The sequence below is a fragment of the Microcaecilia unicolor genome, chromosome 1, assembly GCF_901765095.1.
Source record: "Microcaecilia unicolor chromosome 1, aMicUni1.1, whole genome shotgun sequence".
NCBI classification, from domain to species: domain Eukaryota; kingdom Metazoa; phylum Chordata; class Amphibia; order Gymnophiona; family Siphonopidae; genus Microcaecilia; species Microcaecilia unicolor.
This window is the reverse complement of record NC_044031.1, coordinates 552188380-552209069: the sequence shown is the minus strand read 5'-3', so window position 1 is coordinate 552209069 and position 20690 is coordinate 552188380. Positions and strand designations below refer to the sequence as shown.

At 44.1% G+C, this 20690-nt stretch overlaps 1 protein-coding gene across 1 annotated transcript in view; it reads right to left on the bottom strand.

Annotated features, from left to right (window-relative positions):
• Positions 1 to 19953, bottom strand: part of GRHL2 (grainyhead like transcription factor 2) — a 296136-nt gene extending 276183 nt beyond the window's left edge. The window contains exon 1 of the mRNA XM_030217442.1: positions 19910 to 19953. Within this exon, the coding sequence (XP_030073302.1) occupies positions 19910 to 19929 (20 nt within the window). The 5' untranslated portion in view covers positions 19930 to 19953. The remainder of the gene's footprint in view (positions 1 to 19909) is intronic.
• Between the last annotated feature and the right edge of the window lie 737 nt (positions 19954 to 20690).

Here is a 20690-nt window from a genome sequence, read left to right as displayed (position 1 = left end):
TTCTGGTAAAGAAGAAAAAGAACTGAAACAGAAATTCATGATCAAATTAGTAACACAGTTTGATTTCTACCAGTCCTTGAAATAAGAACTGTAATGTTCACTATTCCTTTGGAAGGTACCCTGTAACATCAGACTAGTTGGAACCACCTATATTGAGTCATCTGCAATTTTTAGATCAAAGAGCAGGATCTAGAACCTTTCACCCACGGAAAGACTTGTTCCTTGACAGTAATAACTAACTTGGGTCCACTACAACACCAGACTAATCTAGTCTTTAATGAAGACCACAGCGAACTATGGAACAACCCCTGGATTCTATATAGCATGACCTAAGTTACTCACACAAATCCAGTCATAGTCTGGATTTGCACACGCAACTAATTACTTAACAAGCCAATCAGCGCCAATAATTGCCACTTAAGTAAGTATTGACATTAACTGGCATTAATTAGAATTTACACATAGAACAGTCTAAACGTATTCTATAATGTGATGCACGTAAAGTCTAAGTCACATAGTTGAAAAGGGGGCATGGCCATGGGCATGGAATGGGTGGGTCATGGGTATTTCTAAAATCTATGCATGTTGTTATAGAATACACCTGGTCCGTGCGTAATTTAGGTGTCAGCATTTACGCCAAGTTTTACTTGGTGTAACTGCCTGTGACTACATTTAGTCACGCAGATGGGCACTCAGTGTATTCTATAAACTGTGCAGAAATTTACACTTATTCTATAAAGTATGCCTAGGCATATTTTGTTTCAGCGCAGATTTTGTTAGGCGTGATATATAGAATCTAGCCCTATACCTGTGAGTACTGGATACAAAATCAAAAGGAAGAATAGAGGGGGAAAGGAACAAGCACAGAGATGAGAGAACATAAAAAAGAACAAACAAATGAAGAGAGAAAGAGAGAATATGCCCAATGGAGTGAAAGAAAAAGAGAGTAAGCAAAGAGAAGGAAATAAGCGTGATGATCCAGAGCCCCACTGCATCTCAGTATGGAGGAAATGTTGCAGCACAGCACAGAAGAGAAAGGGAGAGGAGTAAACAACAGACCTCAGATTTGTAAGAGAAGTTATGGAGAGGAAAGCAAAGAAGAGGGGAATAAAGGATAGGGATTTGCTTTTATCGGTATACATTAAGGCCCAGATGCACAAAACTTTAACAACCCTTTAACGACCCTTTTTCGAAGAAATCGCCAACCGTTTCATGTACTAAAGCCCATTTTTCGAGGACCGTAGCAGCTAACGAAAATGGAATGCAGATGAGCAATTAGTGTAGAAAGCTTTTTCAAATGACATGCACTAACCTTTTCCGATTGGTTTAACGAAGGAAAACGCCGAGAAATCTAACGAGAGGTCTGTACCTGTCGTTAGGGCTCTCCGGCTAAAAACTGTAATGTCAAACTCAAAAAAGAACCAATTGCAGCGAAGCAGATACGCGAGACGCGCTGTGATTGGACAAAAACACGTTGTAGCTGTATCGTAGCCTGTTTAGCTTTTAATAAAGCTTATAGATAACGTGTCATAACCACGTTAATGCAGCGCGTGCACTGCAGACAGACGCAGTATATAAGCGTTGGTACGCACGTGTGTCATTGGAGAAGTCATGGCTGCCAGAGGGAGAAAGCCCAACTTTTCAGACCTTGATGTCCTCTGGCTTGCTCAGCTTTTCACGATAAACGAGAAGCGTCTTTTCCCCCGTGCAGAGAGAAGGAGGAACATCAGGAGGATGGACAAGGGCTGGGAAACGCTTCAAAGCCTGTTTAATAAGCGGTCATCCTATTCCGGGGCAGAGTGGGTGTCCGTTCGCATGGGGGGTGGGGGCCACATGCTTTCCAAATGGACCAGTGCGCATGCGTTCCGTACGCCGGTACGGCACATTAGCGAAACTTTCAGGAATCAGGGTTTGCAATACCGCACCAAACTTTTTGGGGCTGTGTTTTTGGAGCATGCTTCGTTATTTGAGATTTGGTAAGGGTTTTAACGTTTCTGATTTTTTTACGTTTGCTTGATGCATCTCCCCCTAAGTTCATTAACATGCCTTTAAAAATTGACTGCAAGCTAAACTGATCTAATACTTATTAACCTATCAATTAACACAGCTCAACAAATTTTAATGTGTGCTAAAAAAAATCTATTATTAAAACAGATGTGTGAAATGAACAGAAAACACTCCTAAAACTAGGGGGAAATGGTCAAGCAAATCAAAAACTAGTATTTGTTCCTTATGCGCATCCCTAAAGAGTAAGGTGATGGAGGGGAAAAAAGGAGAAAAACTCTCAGAGACAAAGAGGCCCTTTTTACTAAAGATCAGCATGCACTAACAGACATTAGCCTGTGCGAAGTGTCATGTGGCCTCTAGGTATAAAATAGGACAGGCAGCTAATGTCTGTTAGCATGTGCTAAGCTTTAGTATAAGGTCCCCAAAGGAAGGTGGCAATTACACAACACAGGGGCTCATTTTCAAAGCACTTAAGACTTACAAAATTGCATAGTAGCCTATGGAACTTTGTAAATCTAAGTGCTTTGAAAATATGCCTCAATGTCAGTTACACATGTGCCAGAAATCACCTGGTGCCATCTATTTCCTTCATCTCACTCACTGGGTCACTGGGGGCTTTTAGCAACACAAAATAAGCATCCATGCCTGTATGATGATGTGTGACACTTTTATATATACCAGAAAAATTGATCAAATTCTAAGCTACCATATTGTCCCTCTCTGCCCTAGCCAATTAATCTCCAGGTAAACACGTGACAAATGTGAATTTTGGCTCATATGTTCAGACTTGAAATCTCTTGTCATGCCCTTGGGCAATGGTTGGTTGCTACTGCCCTCAAGAGAAATTACTATGACCTCTAGCCTATGAAATTCAGAGGTGTCCAAGTATTATACAGAGAAATATACTCCCACAGGATAGGATCCATATATTCGAGTTATCCCAAATATCTTTTTCATCCACATAACAAATACCTTGAGTCAAATACTCCCAAATACTATGTAGCTCATAGTCAAAACAAACAAACAAACAAACAAAAAAATCCCCAAAAATGGCATAACATTGCAGAAAAACATCTAGAGCATAAAATCAAACAAAAAAAAAGTACAAATCTGATAATCGACGAAAAGAAGACATTCCTAGAGGGGGCGTTTTGTGGGCATTATATGAGCAGTGTTAATAGCAAACTGACTTCCTGGGGGCAGAAAGAAAAACATCTGGAATTAGACCTGCTTTCAAAGCGTCTAGGGTAAGAACCTAAGAATATCCATACTGGGTCAGACCAACGGTCCGTCTAGCCCAGTACCTTGTTTCCAACAGTGGTCAAGCCAGGTCACAAGTACCTGGTAGAAACCCAAATCGTAGCAACATTCCATGCTACCAATCCTGGGGCAAGCAGTAGCCTCCCCACATCTGTCTCAATAGCAGACTATAGACTTTTCCTCCAGGAACTTGTCCAAACCTTTTTTAAACCCAGATATGCTAACCACTGTTACTACATCCTCCGGCAAAGAATTCCAGAGCTTAACTATTCGTTGAGTGAAAAATATTTCCTCCTATTTGTTTTAAAAGTATTTCCATGTAACTTCATTGAATGTCCCCTAGTCTTTGTGCTTTTTGAAAAAGTTAAAAAATTGATTCACTTTTACTTGTTCTACACCACTCAGGATTTTGTAGACCTGAATCATATTTCCCCTCAGTCATCTCTTTTCCAAGCTGAAGAGCCCTAACCTCTTTAGCCTTTCCTCATATAAGAGGAGTTCCATCCCCTTTATCAGTTTGGTTGCTCTTCTAATTCCGCTGTATCTTTCTTGAGATACAGCAACCAGAACTGAAAGAAATACTCAAGGTGAGGTGACACCATAGAGCGATACAGAGGCATTATAGTATACTCAGCGTTATTTACCATCCCTTTCCTAATAATTCCTAGCATCCTGTTTGCATTTTTGGTCACTACCGCACACTGGGTAGATTTCAGTGTATTGTCTTTTTCTTGGGTGATGACTCCCAAGGTGGACCCCTAGCATCAGGTAACTATGAATCACATTATTCTTCCCAATGTGCATCACTTTGCATTTGTACACATTAAATTTCATCTGCCATTTGGATGCCTAGTCTTCCAGTGTCCTAAGGTCTTCCTGCAATATTTCACAGACTGCATGTGTTTTTACAACCTTGATTGCCGTTCCTATTTCCAGATCATTTATAAATATGTTAAATAGCACCAGTACCAGTATAGATCCCTGTGGCACTCCACTACTCACCCTCCTCCATTGAGAGAAATGGCCATTTAATCCTACCCTCTGTTTTCTGTCCAAAAAGCAATTCCTAATCCACAACAAAACACTGCCTCCTATCCCACGACTCTTTAGTTTTCTCAGGAGTCTCTCATTAGGAACTTTGTCAAAAAGCTTTCTGAAAATCTAGATACACTACATCAACTGGTTCACATTTAGCCATATGTTTATTCACCCCTTCAAAGAAATGAAGCAAATTGTTGAGGAAAGACTTCCCTTGGCTGACACCATGCTGAATCTGTCCTGTTGAACCATGTTTGTTTACATGTTCTATAATTTTATTCTTTATAATAGTTTCCACTATTTTACCCAGCAGTGACGTCAGGCTTACTGGTCTGTAATTTTCTGGATCACCCCCGAACCCTTGAATGAATGCCATCTGGTCCAGGTGTTTACCACTCTTTAATATGTCGATTTGGCTCAGTTCATCTTCCAGGTTCACAGAGATTTCTTTCAGTTCCTCCACATAATCGCCATTGAAAACCACTTCTGATACTGGTAGATCTCTTACATCTGCTTCCCTAAAGACCGAAGCATAGTTTCTCCACTATGGCTTTGTCCTCCCTGAGTGCCCCTTTTGCTCCTTCATGATTTAACTGTCCCACAGATTCCCTCACAGGCTTTCTGTTTCGAATGTACCTAAAAGAGTTGTTACTGTGAGTTTTTGCCTCTACAACAAGTTCCTCTTCATATTCTTTTAGCCTTTTTTATCAATGCTTTGTATATAACTTGCCAATGCTTATGTTGCTTCTTATTTTCTTCATTTGGGTCCTTTTTCCATTCTTTGAAGGACATTCTTTTGGCTCTAATACCCGCTTTCTCTTCACTTTTTAACCATTCTCGATATCATGTTCTCTTCTTTCCACCTTTGTAAATACATAGAATGCATCTGGTCTGGGCTTCCAAGTTGGTATTTTTAAATAATGTCCATGACTGATAAAGAGGGGCATTTTCAAAAGAAACGTCTAAGTTGGGATTTGGACGTCTTTGTAAAACGTCTAAATCCAGAGGCGGGGAAAAGCTCTTTTTCTAAAAAAGATGGACGTCCATCTTTCGTTTCGAAAATACTATGGACGTCCTGTGATTTGGTCGTCTTTGTAATTTGGACATCCTTTTGTTTGGTCCATTTTCAAACAAAAGCCATCCAAAACAGAGGAGGAGTGGCTTAATTGTTAGAGCAGTGGGCTTTGATCCTGGTAATATGGATTCAGTTCCCACTGCTACTCCTTGTGACTTCAGGCAATTCAAATACACAAGGAGCATTTTTGGATAGGAAATCTGAATATGGACTTTTTTTGTAAAACGTCCAAAATCAGAACAGGAAAGGTCATTTTCTACAAAAAAAAAAAAAAGTCTATCTTTTCCTTTTGAAAGTGATGTTTGGAAAATGTTTTGTGATTTGGAGGAGTAAGGGGAGGTGATCCCCGCATCCCTCCAGTGGTCATCTGGTCATTTGGGGAACCACTTGTGTGGAATAGAGGAGTAGCCTAGTGGTTAGTGCAGCAGACTTTGATTCTGGGGAAGTGGGTTCAATTCCCATTGCAGCTATTTGTTATAAAAACAGGTCTAGCTCAAAACAACTAAGTTTTAGTCTTGGATGTCTTTGTTTTGTTCCATTATCGCTGAAAGACGTCCAGGTCTTAGGAATGCCCAAGTCCCACCTTGAACATGCCCCCTTGAGATTTGGACGTCCTTCTGACAGACTTCAGAGAAAGACGTCCAAAAAGAGGTTTCAATAATACTGATTTGGACGTTTCTGTGAGATAAACGTTCAAATGCTGACTTATGTCACTTTTTGGATGTCTATCTCTTTTGAAAGTGAGCCTGTTAATGTCCTACCCTTGCAGCCGATCCTTTTAGCTTCTTTTTAACCATTTTCCTCATTTTATCATAGTTGCCCTTTAAAAATTAAACGCTGCTAAAGTATCTTTGTGGCTTCATTCCAAATAGTAGCTCAAACTTGATCATGATATGATTACTGTTTCCCAGCAGACCCAACACCATTACCTCTCGTACTATGTCCTGCACTCCACCAAGGACTAGATCTAAAATGCCCCCCCCCCCCCTCTTGTCGATTCCTGGACCAGTTGCTCCAAGAAACAGTAATTTATTACATCTAGGAATTTTATCTCCCTGGTGCTCTCAGAGGTAACATTTATCCAGTCAATATTGGGGTAAAAGAAATCATTCATTATTATACTGTTGCCCAATTTGCCAGCTTTCCTAATTTCTGTAAATATTTCTTCGTCTGTCTGTTCATTCTGTTCTGGTGGATGGTGGTACAGCCCTACAAGAATACTCCTTCCCTTCACAGGTGGAATTTCTATCCATAATAATTCCACATTGTTATCTGTTTTATATAGAATGATTATTTTGTTTGACTCAATTTCCTCTTATAGTGCAGCCCCCCCTCCAATTTGATCCCCTCTATCATTGTAATATAATTTGTACCCTGTTAACAGTGTCCCATTTATTGTTCTCCTTCCACCAAGTCATTTAGTGTTATATACTCTAGCTCTCTCAGGCTTCTAGCATTTGTAGATGGAAACTGTACAAAGCAGATCGTAGATAAACCAAAAAATATATTTATTGATATAGTAAAAATCAAAATAAAATATGCATACAGTGGATAGCCCGACACAGGCCGTGTTTCGCCCAACTGGGCTGCTTCAGGGGCTAGAGAAATGTTTCCTCACTACCAAGCACGGGATATGCTTTGGAAAAAGCAAGTGTATGAACAGAATCTTTAAAAAAACGGCTCATTCAGAGATACAAAAGCAAAGGGTTGATAAACCTGAAATCATATGAACAGTCTCTAAACTCAGAGTTTTCCAAAGCATATCCCGTGCTTGGTAGTGAGGAAACATTTCTCTAGCCCCTGAAGCAGCCCAGTTGGGCGAAACACGGCCTGTGTCGGGCTATCCACTGTATGCATATTTTATTTTGATTTTTACTATATCAATAAATATATTTTTTGGTTTATCTACGATCTGCTTTGTACAGTTTCCATCTTGGAGTTTGCAGATCGTCTGCCCCTTTGTTTTCTTGGACCCTTCTAGCATTTGTATACAGGCCAAATCTATCTTTGGACTTACATGTAATATTGTTGTGTTGGAAAGTGGAGAGATGGAAATGGTCTTTTTTGAGAAACAGTGGATAGTTGCTGAGTGCTTTGTTGTTACCTTTGTATGTTTGCCCCAGTCTGAACCTTTTGACCCTCACATTTCCTGCCTTGCCTTCTCTGTGTCTCACCTCCTCAACTCCTTGCCTACACCTGCTATCCCACCCAGCCACACCCATCCCTTCCTCTGTATCTGACCCCTTCCCTCACCAAACCCTCATACACTCTGGGAGCCAGGAGACAGGAGGAGACAGGCAGCGCATCAGGTCGGTGATCCTGGAGACCCGTGCGGAGCCGGTGAGCTGCTTCGCAACCGCTTTCGGTCCGGGAGAGGTGATCGTGGCATCTTCACACGAGGTACAACACGAGGCCCGTAAGGTGACGGATGCACGCCTGGCTCTGCTTCCCTGCCACCAACCACCCAGGAATGAGGTGGATGGTCGATCCTCCCAGCACAGAGTGCTGCACAGGACGCGCCGTTGGCGATCGCGCTCCCGGAGTTCCCTGCCGCCCGCCCGTGTTGAGTCCTGAACGGATCGGCACGAGGACTGCCAGCACCCAGGGAGCTGCAACGTGAGCACGGGAGCCACGGTGGCCTGAACACATGGAGCGGCAGTGTTCAGGGCGACAGCAGCGATGAGAGGCATAGGAGCTGTGCGAGGGCAGCACCACAATGGCAGTGGAGCAAAGTTGTTGGCCAAGACTGCTATCTCCAATCTGATATTTACCTCCAACTGCTAACATACCTCCCGGGACCACGGAGCCACGAAGCCCTTGCAGCACTACTGTATCGAGCACTGGCATATAAGCACCTTGAGGGAGAATTACCTTGGGACCTACATACTTAACAAGCTTGACCTTCAACCTTACAAAACACGAGCGGCGTACTGCTGGTGTCCCAGAGAAGAGCTTTGTGGGACCAGCACACATGAACTGTGGTGACCGGGGCTGTCACCTGTCCCCGAGTCCTGCCTCCAACTACCGAAGCAGCAATTGCACTTCGTAATCCCGAGTGACTCCTAACCACCTCTAAAACACAGGTACCTCTCCTCAGCTTCCTTCCTCCAAGCACTACCACAGGTCTCAGAACTTCGGAGCCCTGTGCCCTGGGACTGACCAAAGGGTCGAGGGAAGGCACCACGACACCGAGCCTGACTGCAACACCATTCCCAGACGGGCCACCGAAAGCTACTAGAAGCCGGCACAGCCCCCCTCCTGTGCTGGGCTGCAGCACTCCCCACCGGACGGCATCTTTGGCGTTGCTTTGATTGGACCAGCTGACCAGACGCCTGCCGGGGCGACAAGGTGAGGAGGCAAATGGTGAGTGCAGCACATGAGGTGCAAAGCAGGGGAGGAAAGGTGGGAGAGACACCATCCCTAGTCGGATGCTAAAAATCTTATCTCTATCTAATCATCGTGAGCCGCTGAAGCTGGAACAGCCTCCTCCAGATCCAAGCTGCAGCACTCCCCCACCAGACCTCCCTATTAACACAGCCCACTAGCAGCCCAACTGCACTGATACCGAAATGAATACCATGAAATCACACCTAATCATCTACTCCCTATCCCTAACGTTTTCCTCTCCACTCGCAGAAAACAACATAATACCCATACTACACAACAATCAAAAACTGACCAGTTACTCCGCACCTCATCAATCTGCCAACAACCAAAATATAAGGAGAACACCAACATAATAAACACACAAGGATGCGACAACTAACAAAAATCCACACAACACCAAACAATGAAACCCTATACCAAACAATTCAAGTGGGTTACATCAATGCCAGATCCGTTGTAAACAAAACCACAGTAACAGACTGGATCACGTCAGAAAACCTTGATTTAATCTTCATAAACGAAACCTGGATCCATGATCAAAAGGACCCCATTATCCATGACCTTTGCCCCCCAGGATATAAAATCACTCACTGGACCAGAAAGGAAAAGAGAGGCGGAGGGATAGCACTAATCTACCGATACCACTGCTGAGTCCATAACTACCCAACTGGAAATTGCCTCAATTAGAATCCAAAACAAATCCCTGCTTGACCACCTGAACTGTGTCTTGTTTTACAGACCACCAGGTAACTGGAGCGAAAGCCAGTCAAACTTTATGGATTTCATCTCAAACACTTGTGTAACCAACTCCAATATACAAGTTTTAGGAGACATCAACCTTCACCTTGAAGATCCAAACTCTACCAATGCACGCGAATGCAAGGAATTCCTCCACTCATGGGATCTTAAATGTCCACACATGAAAGTAACCCACGTTAAAGGGCACACACTTGACCTCATCTCACACAAATTGTCTACTGACCAGAACCTGATAATAACAGAAATTAAATGGACAGAAACACATTGGACCGACCACTACAAACTAAACCTATCCCTAAAATGGCGTAAAAAGGGTTCATATCATACACAAGAACAAACAACCTACACCACAAGGGGCCAAATAGATCTGAACACATTCTGGCAACAGATATATGATAACGAATGGACAACACAGGCGGACTCCATAAACTTCCTTTCTGAAGGGGATAACAGATGCAGAAACATACTAGATGAAATAGCACCCTTGCATAGAAGAACTTCACACAGACATAATCCAGTACCATGGTTCAACGACGAACTGAAAAAACTAAAAACACAGACTAGGAAGTTTGAACGAGCATGGATAAAAATAAAAGACGATCACACACTTAACGCTTGGAAGCAAATACATAGGAAATATAAATACGCAATAAGACAAACCAAAAGGTCATACTGTAAAACCAAAACAGGTCCAGATCACAAAGACATGAAGAAACTATACCAACTCGTACATAAACTACTGGATAATACTTCGGTCACTACAACCAACTCAGACATCCCATCGGCAGACGAACTTGCCAAATACTTCAATGAAAAAATTGTAAAACTACAAAGCAACCTTCCTTAGAACACCACCGATATCGAAAACCTCATCAATGGCCTGGACCCAACCTCAGGAGAATACCCAGCGGATTGAATCTGGTCAAAATTCACTCTCCTCACCGCCGAAACAATTACCCATGTGATTAATAGAGCCTCCAACACTCACTGCAAATTGGACACCTGTCCCAGCTACCTAATAAAATCCGCCCCCGATCGCTACACAACAGATCTCACTTCCCACCTAAACATCATGCTCCAACAAGGTCTCTTCCCCAAGGAAAATGGCAACATCCTACTCACCCCCATACCAAAAGTTACCAAGAAAAAAACAAATGAACTCACCAATTACCGCCCAGTAGCATCCATTCCACTAGCAGTCAAGTTGATGGAAAGTATGGTAACCAAACAGCTTACCGATTACATACACAAATTCTCTATTCTACATGAATCACAATTGGAATTTCACCCCCGCCACAGCACTGAAACAGTGTTAACCACCCTACTGGCCAAATTCAAGCAGGAATTAGCAACAGCTAATAGCATACTTCTCCTCCAGTTCGACATGTCTAGTGCATTTGACATGGTAAACCATAATATACTACTAAGACTCCTAGACTACTTCGGGATTGGTGGCAATGTACTCAGTTGGATCAAGGGTTTCCTAACCACCAGAATATACCAAGTGAAATCAAATTCAAATATATCATCGCCGTGGAAAGCAGACTGTGGAGTACCTCACGGATCACCACTATCACCGATCCTTTTCAACCTAATGATGACCCCATTAGCCGAGTCCTTATCCACCAGGGCCTCAACCCATTCATCCACGCAGACAACGTTACTATATACATCCCTTTCAAACATGATTTGACAGAAATCGCCAAACAAAATCAACCTCGGCTTGCATACCATAAACTCATTGGCAAATGCATTCCAACTAAAACTCAATACAGAGAAAACACACTGCCTCATCCTCTCATCCCAATACAATATGAACATACCCACAAACTTAATCACCCCAGATTACGCCCTCCCTATTTCAGATAACCTGAAAATCCTTGGTGTCACAATCGACAGGAACCTTAAACTCGAGAGACAAGTCAACTCTACAATCAAGAAAATGTTCCACTCTATGTGGAAACTTAAACACTTGAAACCATTCTTCCCGAGGGCAACATTCTGCAATCTGATACAATCAATGGTTCTAAGCCATGCCGACTACTGCAACGGAATTTATGCGGGATTCATAAAGAAGCTGCAGACCACTCAAAACACGGCAGCCAGGCTTATATTTGGAAAATCGCAATTCAAGCACCAAACCCCTTTGAGAAAACTACATTGGCTCCCAATCAAAGAATGTATTACTTTTAAAATCTGCACCCTGGATATATGATTGACCTCATAGACCTGCCAACCAGAAACTCAACCAGATCATCACGAACATACCTAAATCTTCACCACCCTAGCTGCAAAGGCCTCAAGTACAAATCAATTTATGGATCCAACTTCTCCTATATAAGCATGCAACTCTGGAATGCACTTCCAAAAACCGTAAAAACAACATATGACCACCTCAACTTCTGGAAATCACTAAAGACCAATCTGTTCGAAAAGGCATACACTACTGACCCAACTTAAACGCCTGAACCCAGCAACACAAAGAAACCCAAACTTGTAATGAATACTATGAACACTATACAACTCCTCTTCTCTACGAGTCCCTAATATGTCTGTAACACATTTATTTCATTGACAATATCATCACTCTGTATTTGTTTCATCATCGGAGGTGGCTAACGCCTCACAGTACTATGTAAGCCACATTGAGCCTACAAATAGGTGGGAAAATGTGGAGTACAAATGCAACAAATAAATAAATAAATTATACCTCCCTACCTGCTTGTCCTCTGTCTCTCATTATTCCTCTATTTGTCCACTCCCAGTTTGTCAATGTGCTCTGTGCTGCTGTGTGTGTGATGACTGCACATGGTGGACGAGTGACTGTTTGTTAGTGGTGGAGAATGAGTGTTTTGGGCAGCAGGGTCACAGAGAGGGTTGGGGGGGGGGGGGGCAAGGTAACTGCCTCCCTCACCTTTCGGGCCACCAGCATTTTCTAGTCAATGCTAGTAGTGTTGCCCAGTTTCTTGATGCCTTCCTCACCCACACCTCACACTATATTATATTCTCCACTACTACCCAGGCACTCTGGAAGAATATGGCTCAGTTCTATGCCATGGACCAACTCCCCTTGGTCATAGGCCTCACTGACTGTATACACATCGCACTCAGAGCCCCCTGGGCACACAAGGACACCTACAGGAATAGAAAATCATATCACTCCATGAACATGCAGATTGGGCATGACGTCCAGGGGTAGACTGAGGATGTGCCCACTATCCAGGCTTCACCCATGATGCCTACATTTTCCAGCATTCAGTAATCTATCACAAGTTTGACAGAGGGGAGATCACCAGCGGCTGACTCCTAGGTAAGCAGTACAGTGATTTCCAAACCCCATACCCCTCCCCCATCCTAACCTTCAACATACTCCCTCCCTCTAGATGCCCCCACAACCATTACCCCACCTCCACAAGGTCACCATACCAGCCAATGCACACCCAAGTCTGTGATTCTGCTTCCCTCCACAAGTGAGAGGCTACCCCCAGCGAACCTGGCTCATGACTCCCATAGTCCACCCCCCCAGATGAGTAGGAGAATATAAAGAGGCATAACAGCACCTGCACCATCACAGAATGGACCTTTGGCCAACTCATGAATCACTTCAGATGTCTAGACCATTCCAGAGGGAGCTCCTCTACAGCCCTGAAAAAGTTGCCAAACATTTCATGGCCTGCTGCATGCTGCACAACCTGGACAGACAGCAACCACAGCAGCAGCTGCCAGATTCAGAGGATGAGGAGCCCCCTGAGCTGACCAGGCAACATACCAGCTGGGGGTCCATGCCAAAGACTCATTCTGACCAATTTTCAATAAAGGTAAGTGCTCTATTTATTTGTGCACAGCACCTCTGTAACATCTCCCACAACCACCACCACCACCCCCCTTCTCCCCACAGCACACACCCCCACCCCCTCAGCAAACCCCCTCCCCAAGCCAACCCCTCCACCTGCACACACCCACACCCACTCCCTCTCCCTAGCACATACCACCACAGCAAGGCAATTAGGTGGCTCACAGCTCTACCTCATCCTCCCTCTCCCCTGTCTCCTCTGGGATCCACCTCTGCCATCTTGTCCCCAAGATACTGGAGCAGAAAATGTGAATTCATTCCTGTGGGGTTCTCACTGTCCTCACAGTAATCAGTCTATCCTGCTGCCTCTGCTGCATCCTGGAAATCTGGCCGCCTGCATAGCCAGGTGGCCGATCTGCTGCTGGGCCCAGCATCCAGCAAGGCAGTGTGTGCTGCCCCTGAAGAACCTGCAGTGTGTGCTGCCCCTGAAGAACCTGGCTTCACGGTTGTCCCACTGGCCTGGGGTGCTGCAAGTCCCATCCTTGAATGCATGGATGGTGGTTGTGTCTCTGCAGCTGAGGCAGGTGCTGTGAAGCTTGGCTGGGTGGAGTGGCCACTGGTGGCACTTGCGGCTGGTGTGGAGGGTGTTGTTGCAGGACTGTCTCTCAAGTCAGTTGTCTTGGCCATCTCCTCACCAACTGTGGGCCATATAGGGCCCCACTCCCAGATGTCCTACAGCCATGATCTGGGAGAAGGGAGTGAAAATGGAAACTGCAGTCCTATGTTGTCGTCATCCTCTCCCCACCAAAATCGGGGAACTAGGTAACAGCATCCATAGACCTTGCACCTGTGTGAAACGCTATGGTGGACAACCCTAGTTCAGCTGGTATCGCTGGCTGTGGCAGGCCCTAAGACATTTGCCATAACCTAATTTTTGCCTACTGGAGGCAGAACATGATGGTTTGGGATGTGGATTAGGATCCTGGTGGGGGGGGCAGGTTGAGTCCCACAGGGCTTTCTTCTGCTGCTGGGCCCATTAGATCCCTCTCCATTAGCACAGCCCTCTGGTAAATCACTTGACATTCAGGGGTAGCTGCTCTGATTGTGAACACTGAGGGCCCTTTGGACAGTTCCCTGTCTGTCACCCCTCCCCCTCCCACCACCACCAGTTCTGCAGTATTCCTTTCCCAGGGCTTGGCTAGTACTGTTGGCACTACAGGATCTGTTAGCCTTGCATGTTAGGAAATGAACGTATTTATTACAGAGTGGAGACAGAGTCCTTTGTATGTCAAAAAACTGCAAGTATTGTATTTGTAACAATAAAACACTATAAACTATATGCATTGGTACTGGCCTATTGGCCTTATTGAGGCTGCTGCCGCTCATCCTGTCTTGCATCTTCTATTCAATAAATAATAGTTTGACCTGAATAACTCACTAGGGAGCGCTTTTACTAAACCACATTAAGCGCTACTGCGTGCTTACTCCCAGATTCTATATATTGTGACTAAAGTTACATGCTCATTGCCAATTTGTGCATGAACTTAGTTTATGAGCCAATCAGCACCTAACAACCAATTATGGGTGTTAATTGGCCTTAATTGGGAGTTACATGCACACCATATTCTACAACGCTGTGCGCAGAATTCTTATAGCACATAATTTCGAGGGGGCGTGGATAGGGGCATTTTAGGGGGCATTCTAGGGGTGTTCCCAGAATTAACGTACATTGTTACAGAATAGACTCAATCGGCGCCTGCTTTCAGCAGGTGTAATTGCCGGCGCCTAAAGCTAGGCGTTGTTTATGTGCTTAGCCCGGGACTCTATATATCCCACCTTAATTTCTACACAGAAGTTGAAGCGTACTCTATAATGGTGCACTTAATTGGTTAACTAGCTAATCAGCACTGTCAACTGGATGTTAACAAGCAATTATCAGCACTAATTGGCATTAAGATTTACACGCATAACTCATTAAATGTATTCTGTAACATGGTACACTTAAATTCTAAGTCGACACAGTGTTATAGAAAACCTGCATCTCTGCGCCTAACTGCCATTAGTTGGATGCGAGCATTTACTCCAGCCTTTGGCAGATATAAATGCTTGCACCCAAAGTCAGACATGACATGCAAGCTTAGCTAGTATTCTATAAAGGCTATAGAATTCGCGCAGATCATCCTGGCACATAACTTTGGGTGACCTACACAGAATTCCCTCCATTATGTGTAAAGAGGACGCTCTCTTTTTAAAGAATATGTGCGTTATGTCTATAAAGAGATATCATTTTTCTTAAAGTGTGCACCCCTAATGCAAAGAGGGCACACTTTACTTAAAGGGTGCACGCAATGTGCAAACAGACTGCACGTTTTCCCAATAGTTCACAGATGCATGTGCACTCTTTAAGAAGAGTGCACCCTCTTCACCACATTCATTCTGGGATGACCCCCCACCCTGAAAAAAATGACATGAAAATTTTTAGCTGCTTCATTCCCAGTTCAGTATCATAGACCCCAATTGATTTTGGACTTTCTTCTCACTTCTTTTCAACTAGGGATCCACTGTGCTTATCCCATACTGTCTTAATTCTGTTGTCTCCAGTGTGTTTCTTGGGAGTCCATTCTGATCTTACGCCCGAGTCTGTCACCTTGCAGCTTTATACTATGATCTCTAGCGAGCATTCTTTCCTCTGAACAAGCTTGGCTTCTTGTCTCATTTACACATTTCAGGTATTTGAATAGCTCCATCAGGGAAAGCCTGGTTCCAATCCCACTGTGACTCCTTTGTGACCTGGGCAAGCCTCTTAGAGGGAGATGCATCAATCAAACGTTAAAAAATAAAAAACGTAAAAGTGCTTAACGATTTTTAAAAAACGAGGAATGCAGTACAAAAACGCTCCAGAAATGTTCGGATCGGTATTGCTAAGTAGGATTTATCACAGAATCGTTAAACGCGTCGTTAATCAGCGCCAAAAGCATGCGCAGAGCAGTCGAGCGTTATGCTGGCTGCTCTGCGCATGCCACAAAGATGTCACAGATGTCAAAACAAAAAAAAAAAAAACCCACAAACACGTGTGTTTCGGGAGGGGGCAAGGGCGCTCGTCATAAGCATCTTGTATGGATGCCTTGCCCCCCCCCCCTCCGCTTCCCCCCCCACCCCACACAAAAAAACTCCAATTTTAGCAGCCCCAGAAGGAGGCGGGCCTAGGCCAGGGAACAAGAAGTCATGGAGACTCTGCGACCAACACAACAGATCTTCCTGCCCGTGCAGCGCTTCAGAAAGAGGTGAGAGGCGCTGCTCGGGTCGGTAATAGGGAGGGGGGTCTCGGTGGAGGGGGGAGCGGCGTAGTCGACCTCAGGGGGGGCAGCGGGGGCGGGGCACGGGGCGGAAGAATGACGGGAGACGGAGTTAGCTTTTGCAAAACAGAAGAACAGGAAGGGAGGGGGACCGGGGCTGCTAGAATTTTGCTTTTTCGTGGGGGGGGGGGGGAAGCGGCGGAAAGTGGGGAGCAGCGGGGGGGGGGCAAGGCCGTCCATACAGGACGCTCCGGACGAGCGCCCTTGCCCCCTCCTGATCCTTTGTTTTTGTATTTTCCTGACCGGGTAGCCACGTGTATGTGTTGTGGCTTTTTTTTTGTTTGTTTTGACATTTGCAGCATGCGCAGAGCAGCCAGCAAAACACTTGTCTGCTCTGCGCATGATTTAGGGGCCGATTACCAACGTGTATTGTGATTCTTTGATAGATTGTACATTTCAATACCGATCTGAGCATGTGTGACTTTTTGTTTTGGTGCATTCTTCGTTTTTTTAAAATCGTTAGGGACTTTAACGATTTAGATTTTTTAACGTTTGGTTGCTGCATCTGCCTCTTAGGGGCCCTTTTACTAAAGTGTAGAGGGGCATTTTTGATATGATGTCCAATTGTTAGACATTTAGGTGAAAACATCTAAAATTCTCATCCTGAACATAGCAATTTTCACACTGAAACAAAATGTCTTTTTGTTTCGAAAATCGCTAGTTTCCAGATGTTTTGTGCTCATTGCATATTTCTTTAGGCACCATTTTAAAAAAATGTCCTAGATAAAAACACACAAAAAGATACCATAGGGATGGCTGTATGGCACCATTCCTAGTAAACTGGCCACAGACATCCCAGCAGAGTAGAGGGGCAGCCTATTGGCCCGTGTAGTGGACTTCACATAAAGAGACCCAGGTACAAATCCCACCTTATTTTGCACTGTGAGCCCTCCAGGAACACCTAAAAACTTACTGTACCTAACTGTACACAACCACAAAAGCTCTCAAGTCTGCAGGTGTCTCCTATCTATAGGTACAGTTGGTATTTTGTGGGTTTTGGAAGACTCACAATTTCCACCACAAGTGTACTAGTTAGAGTGGGATATTGACCTGGGACTCTTTCTCTACAGTCCACTGCACTGATCTACTAGCCTACTCCTGGGACCAGCTTGCTGCTCTTATAGGACTGGCCATAATATCTGAAGCAGCTGGTTTGTACTGTCACATCTTTGGGGGGGTGGGAGGTCAGTGACTACTGAGAGATTAAAGGGTGTCCTAACTGACCACTGGAGGGATTAAAGCATGACCCCCATGTTTTAATCCCTCCAGTGGTCAGTTAGGACAACTGTTTGTGACTTTGTCTTGATTGAAACAGGTCCAGATAAAAGCGTACCAATTTTTGCTCTAGACATTTTTATCTTGCTCCATTATCCCAGGAAAATGTCCAAATTCTGGGCCCACCCAAAACACTCCCCCTTGCAAATGTCCAAATTCTGGGCCCACCCAAAACACTCCCCCTTGCGATTTAAATGTACTGCAGAGAAATCCGTTCCAATTCTGAGTTTCGATAATCGCAACTTTGATGTTTTCTGTGAAAAACATCCATCTGGTGGTTTTTGTAGTTTTTGAGATGTTTTTTTGTCTTTTGAAAATCAGCGCCTTAGTGTGCACTAAACAGTGCATGCTCTGTTTTATGGCAATGGTACACATGGCACTTAGTGCATGCTAATGTCCGTTACCACATGCTAAATAAGCTTTAGTAAAAGGGCCTCTTACATTGTAAGCCCTCCAGAGAAAGGAAATACCTACTGTAACTGAATGTAATTCACCTTGAGCTACAACTGAAAAAGGCGTAAGCCAAATATTAACATATAATTACCCTCCTTGTTTCTCCTGTTCAAGGATACACGTATTTCAGCCCTTCCAACTCATATGACTTTTGACTTAGGCCTCGCAGCATTTTGGTAGCAGCATCCCTTTGACTATCTCTAATCTTTCTATACCCTTTTGGAGGTACATTCTTCAGAAATGGACAAGATACAAAGCTGGGGCTAATTACAGAACACACATGTTTATAAAGGTAATCGTTAAGTCATCCTGCTGCTTCCTGTTGCAGCTCTGAGTAGTATGAAAGCAAATCAAGCAAGAGAGAATTACCAAATTTATACTCATCTACCACACAACAGGGCCTGGGCTTTTTTTTTTTTTACTGCCCTTCCAATCAAGATTTCATCAACCATTCTAACCTATCATTATAGAAAGATCGTCCCAAAGAGCATAGCAGGTACACAAAGAACAAGAAACACTGAGCCTTCTAGTAGCTGGAGGGGATGGAAGGAGTGAGCCAGTTTGTCTAAGACAGACTGTCAGTTACTCTCATTTACATGCCCTGAGTATCCTGGTGCAGGATAAAGTTACCACAGGGCAGTACATTTACTGAGACTCACTTCTACAATATACCAATACAACCTAGACTTGCATCAATAAGAAAAAACTCAAACTAAATATCTAATATCTGCACTCTTGTTGTTATAAAACTAGGTACACACTCTTAACTGTACAATCAACTGTCCTGTCTTAATAGTTGATGTGTTTGGTGTGTGCAAGCTTAGATACCATGAACATTCTTTCTAGAGTGAAGGAATGAAGGAAACTGTGAAGTCAGCATTCAACAGCAAACCGCAGTTATAATTTCAGCTGAGTTAAAATTATTTATTATTATAAATTCCTTAAAATATGTTGAACGTAACCCAGGTGTACAACTTTGATAGCCTAAGCAATGCTTGAGGAAGCCTTATCTGCAATAACTGAATCCAATCTGAAGAGAAAGCCTTGCAATTTTTTTTTTAACTTAGCTGTTTCAAGTTCTGGAAATTTATCACCAGCTCTGAAAGAAAAGAAATTGTCCCCTTCCACCTCCCTCACACATGAAACAGACACAAGTACTAGAAGATGGCCGTTTCTACTCCAAATAAAAGAGCATTGTTGTATTCACATAAAAGCCAAACTGCTTTCCTTAATGGCCCTCGCAGAACACAATCTATCTCTGCTCCTGGAGGGGACACTAAAAATGCAGGAAAACTTTACAAAGTGCAAGGTAGAAAAAAAATGTAAAAGGACTCCAATATATATATATATGCATCAGGGATTCCAGTTTTGTAATCATGCAGCCTGGAAGTAATCCAGCCTCCTTTATGGAAGCAACAACAACAAAAAAAAGTCACCCGGAATCAGATAAAGTCCAAAAATGCCCCATCCGTCTCTCCCAGAGTCCAAACCAGTATGATCACTTACTTGTCCGTCTCTTGTGACATACTTGATCCAATGAACTCTCCCCCCCCTTTCACTTCTCCCTCACTCTCTGGTGAAACTGGACTTTCAAGTCTGTGCAGGTAAAGGTGTGTGTGTATGAGAGAGACGGCAGAACTCGAGCTACAGGTAATTCTTCTTCCCTTTTTTTTTTTTTTTTTTTAAGGTCTTTTCCCAACCCAACCAGAAAGATAAGACACAGGTACGGCCCCTCGCTGCCGCTCCTCCCCCTCTCCACCAGGCAGGACGGACCGGCTGGGCCGGGAGCAGAGCGGCTCGCCCTGTCCGGGGTGCCCGTGAGCCACGTCATAGGGTTCGGTGGCCGCGATAGCTATAAAAGGAGGACGCGCGCGAGTACTGCTACTACTGTATTGATTGACTCTTCTCAGAAGAGTCTTCTAGCTCCACTTATAAATGTAGTGGGAATGGGCGTTCGGGTTGGTTTCCTACTTGTGTTAGGGGCAGCAGTTGAGGCTAGTAAGGGATAAAAAGCAGCATTTGGCTCGTCTAGGTTTCTCTTTCTATGTGCAAGATAACGTAGCCCGGACTTTTGTGCGGCAGCCACGCTACTCTCCTCAGGTGTGTCCCACTCCCTCCCCCTTGCACAGTTACTGGTGGATTTCTTTTTTCTTTTTCCTCTCCTTCTTCCTCTGTGTCGCCTTGTAGCCTTGCTCCAGCACTTGAAAGCGCTGCCTGGTGTAGCTCACGATTCGACCGCCTGAGCTGAGGGCTTCCAGCACAGAGAAACTGTTCACGTTTTCTCCTC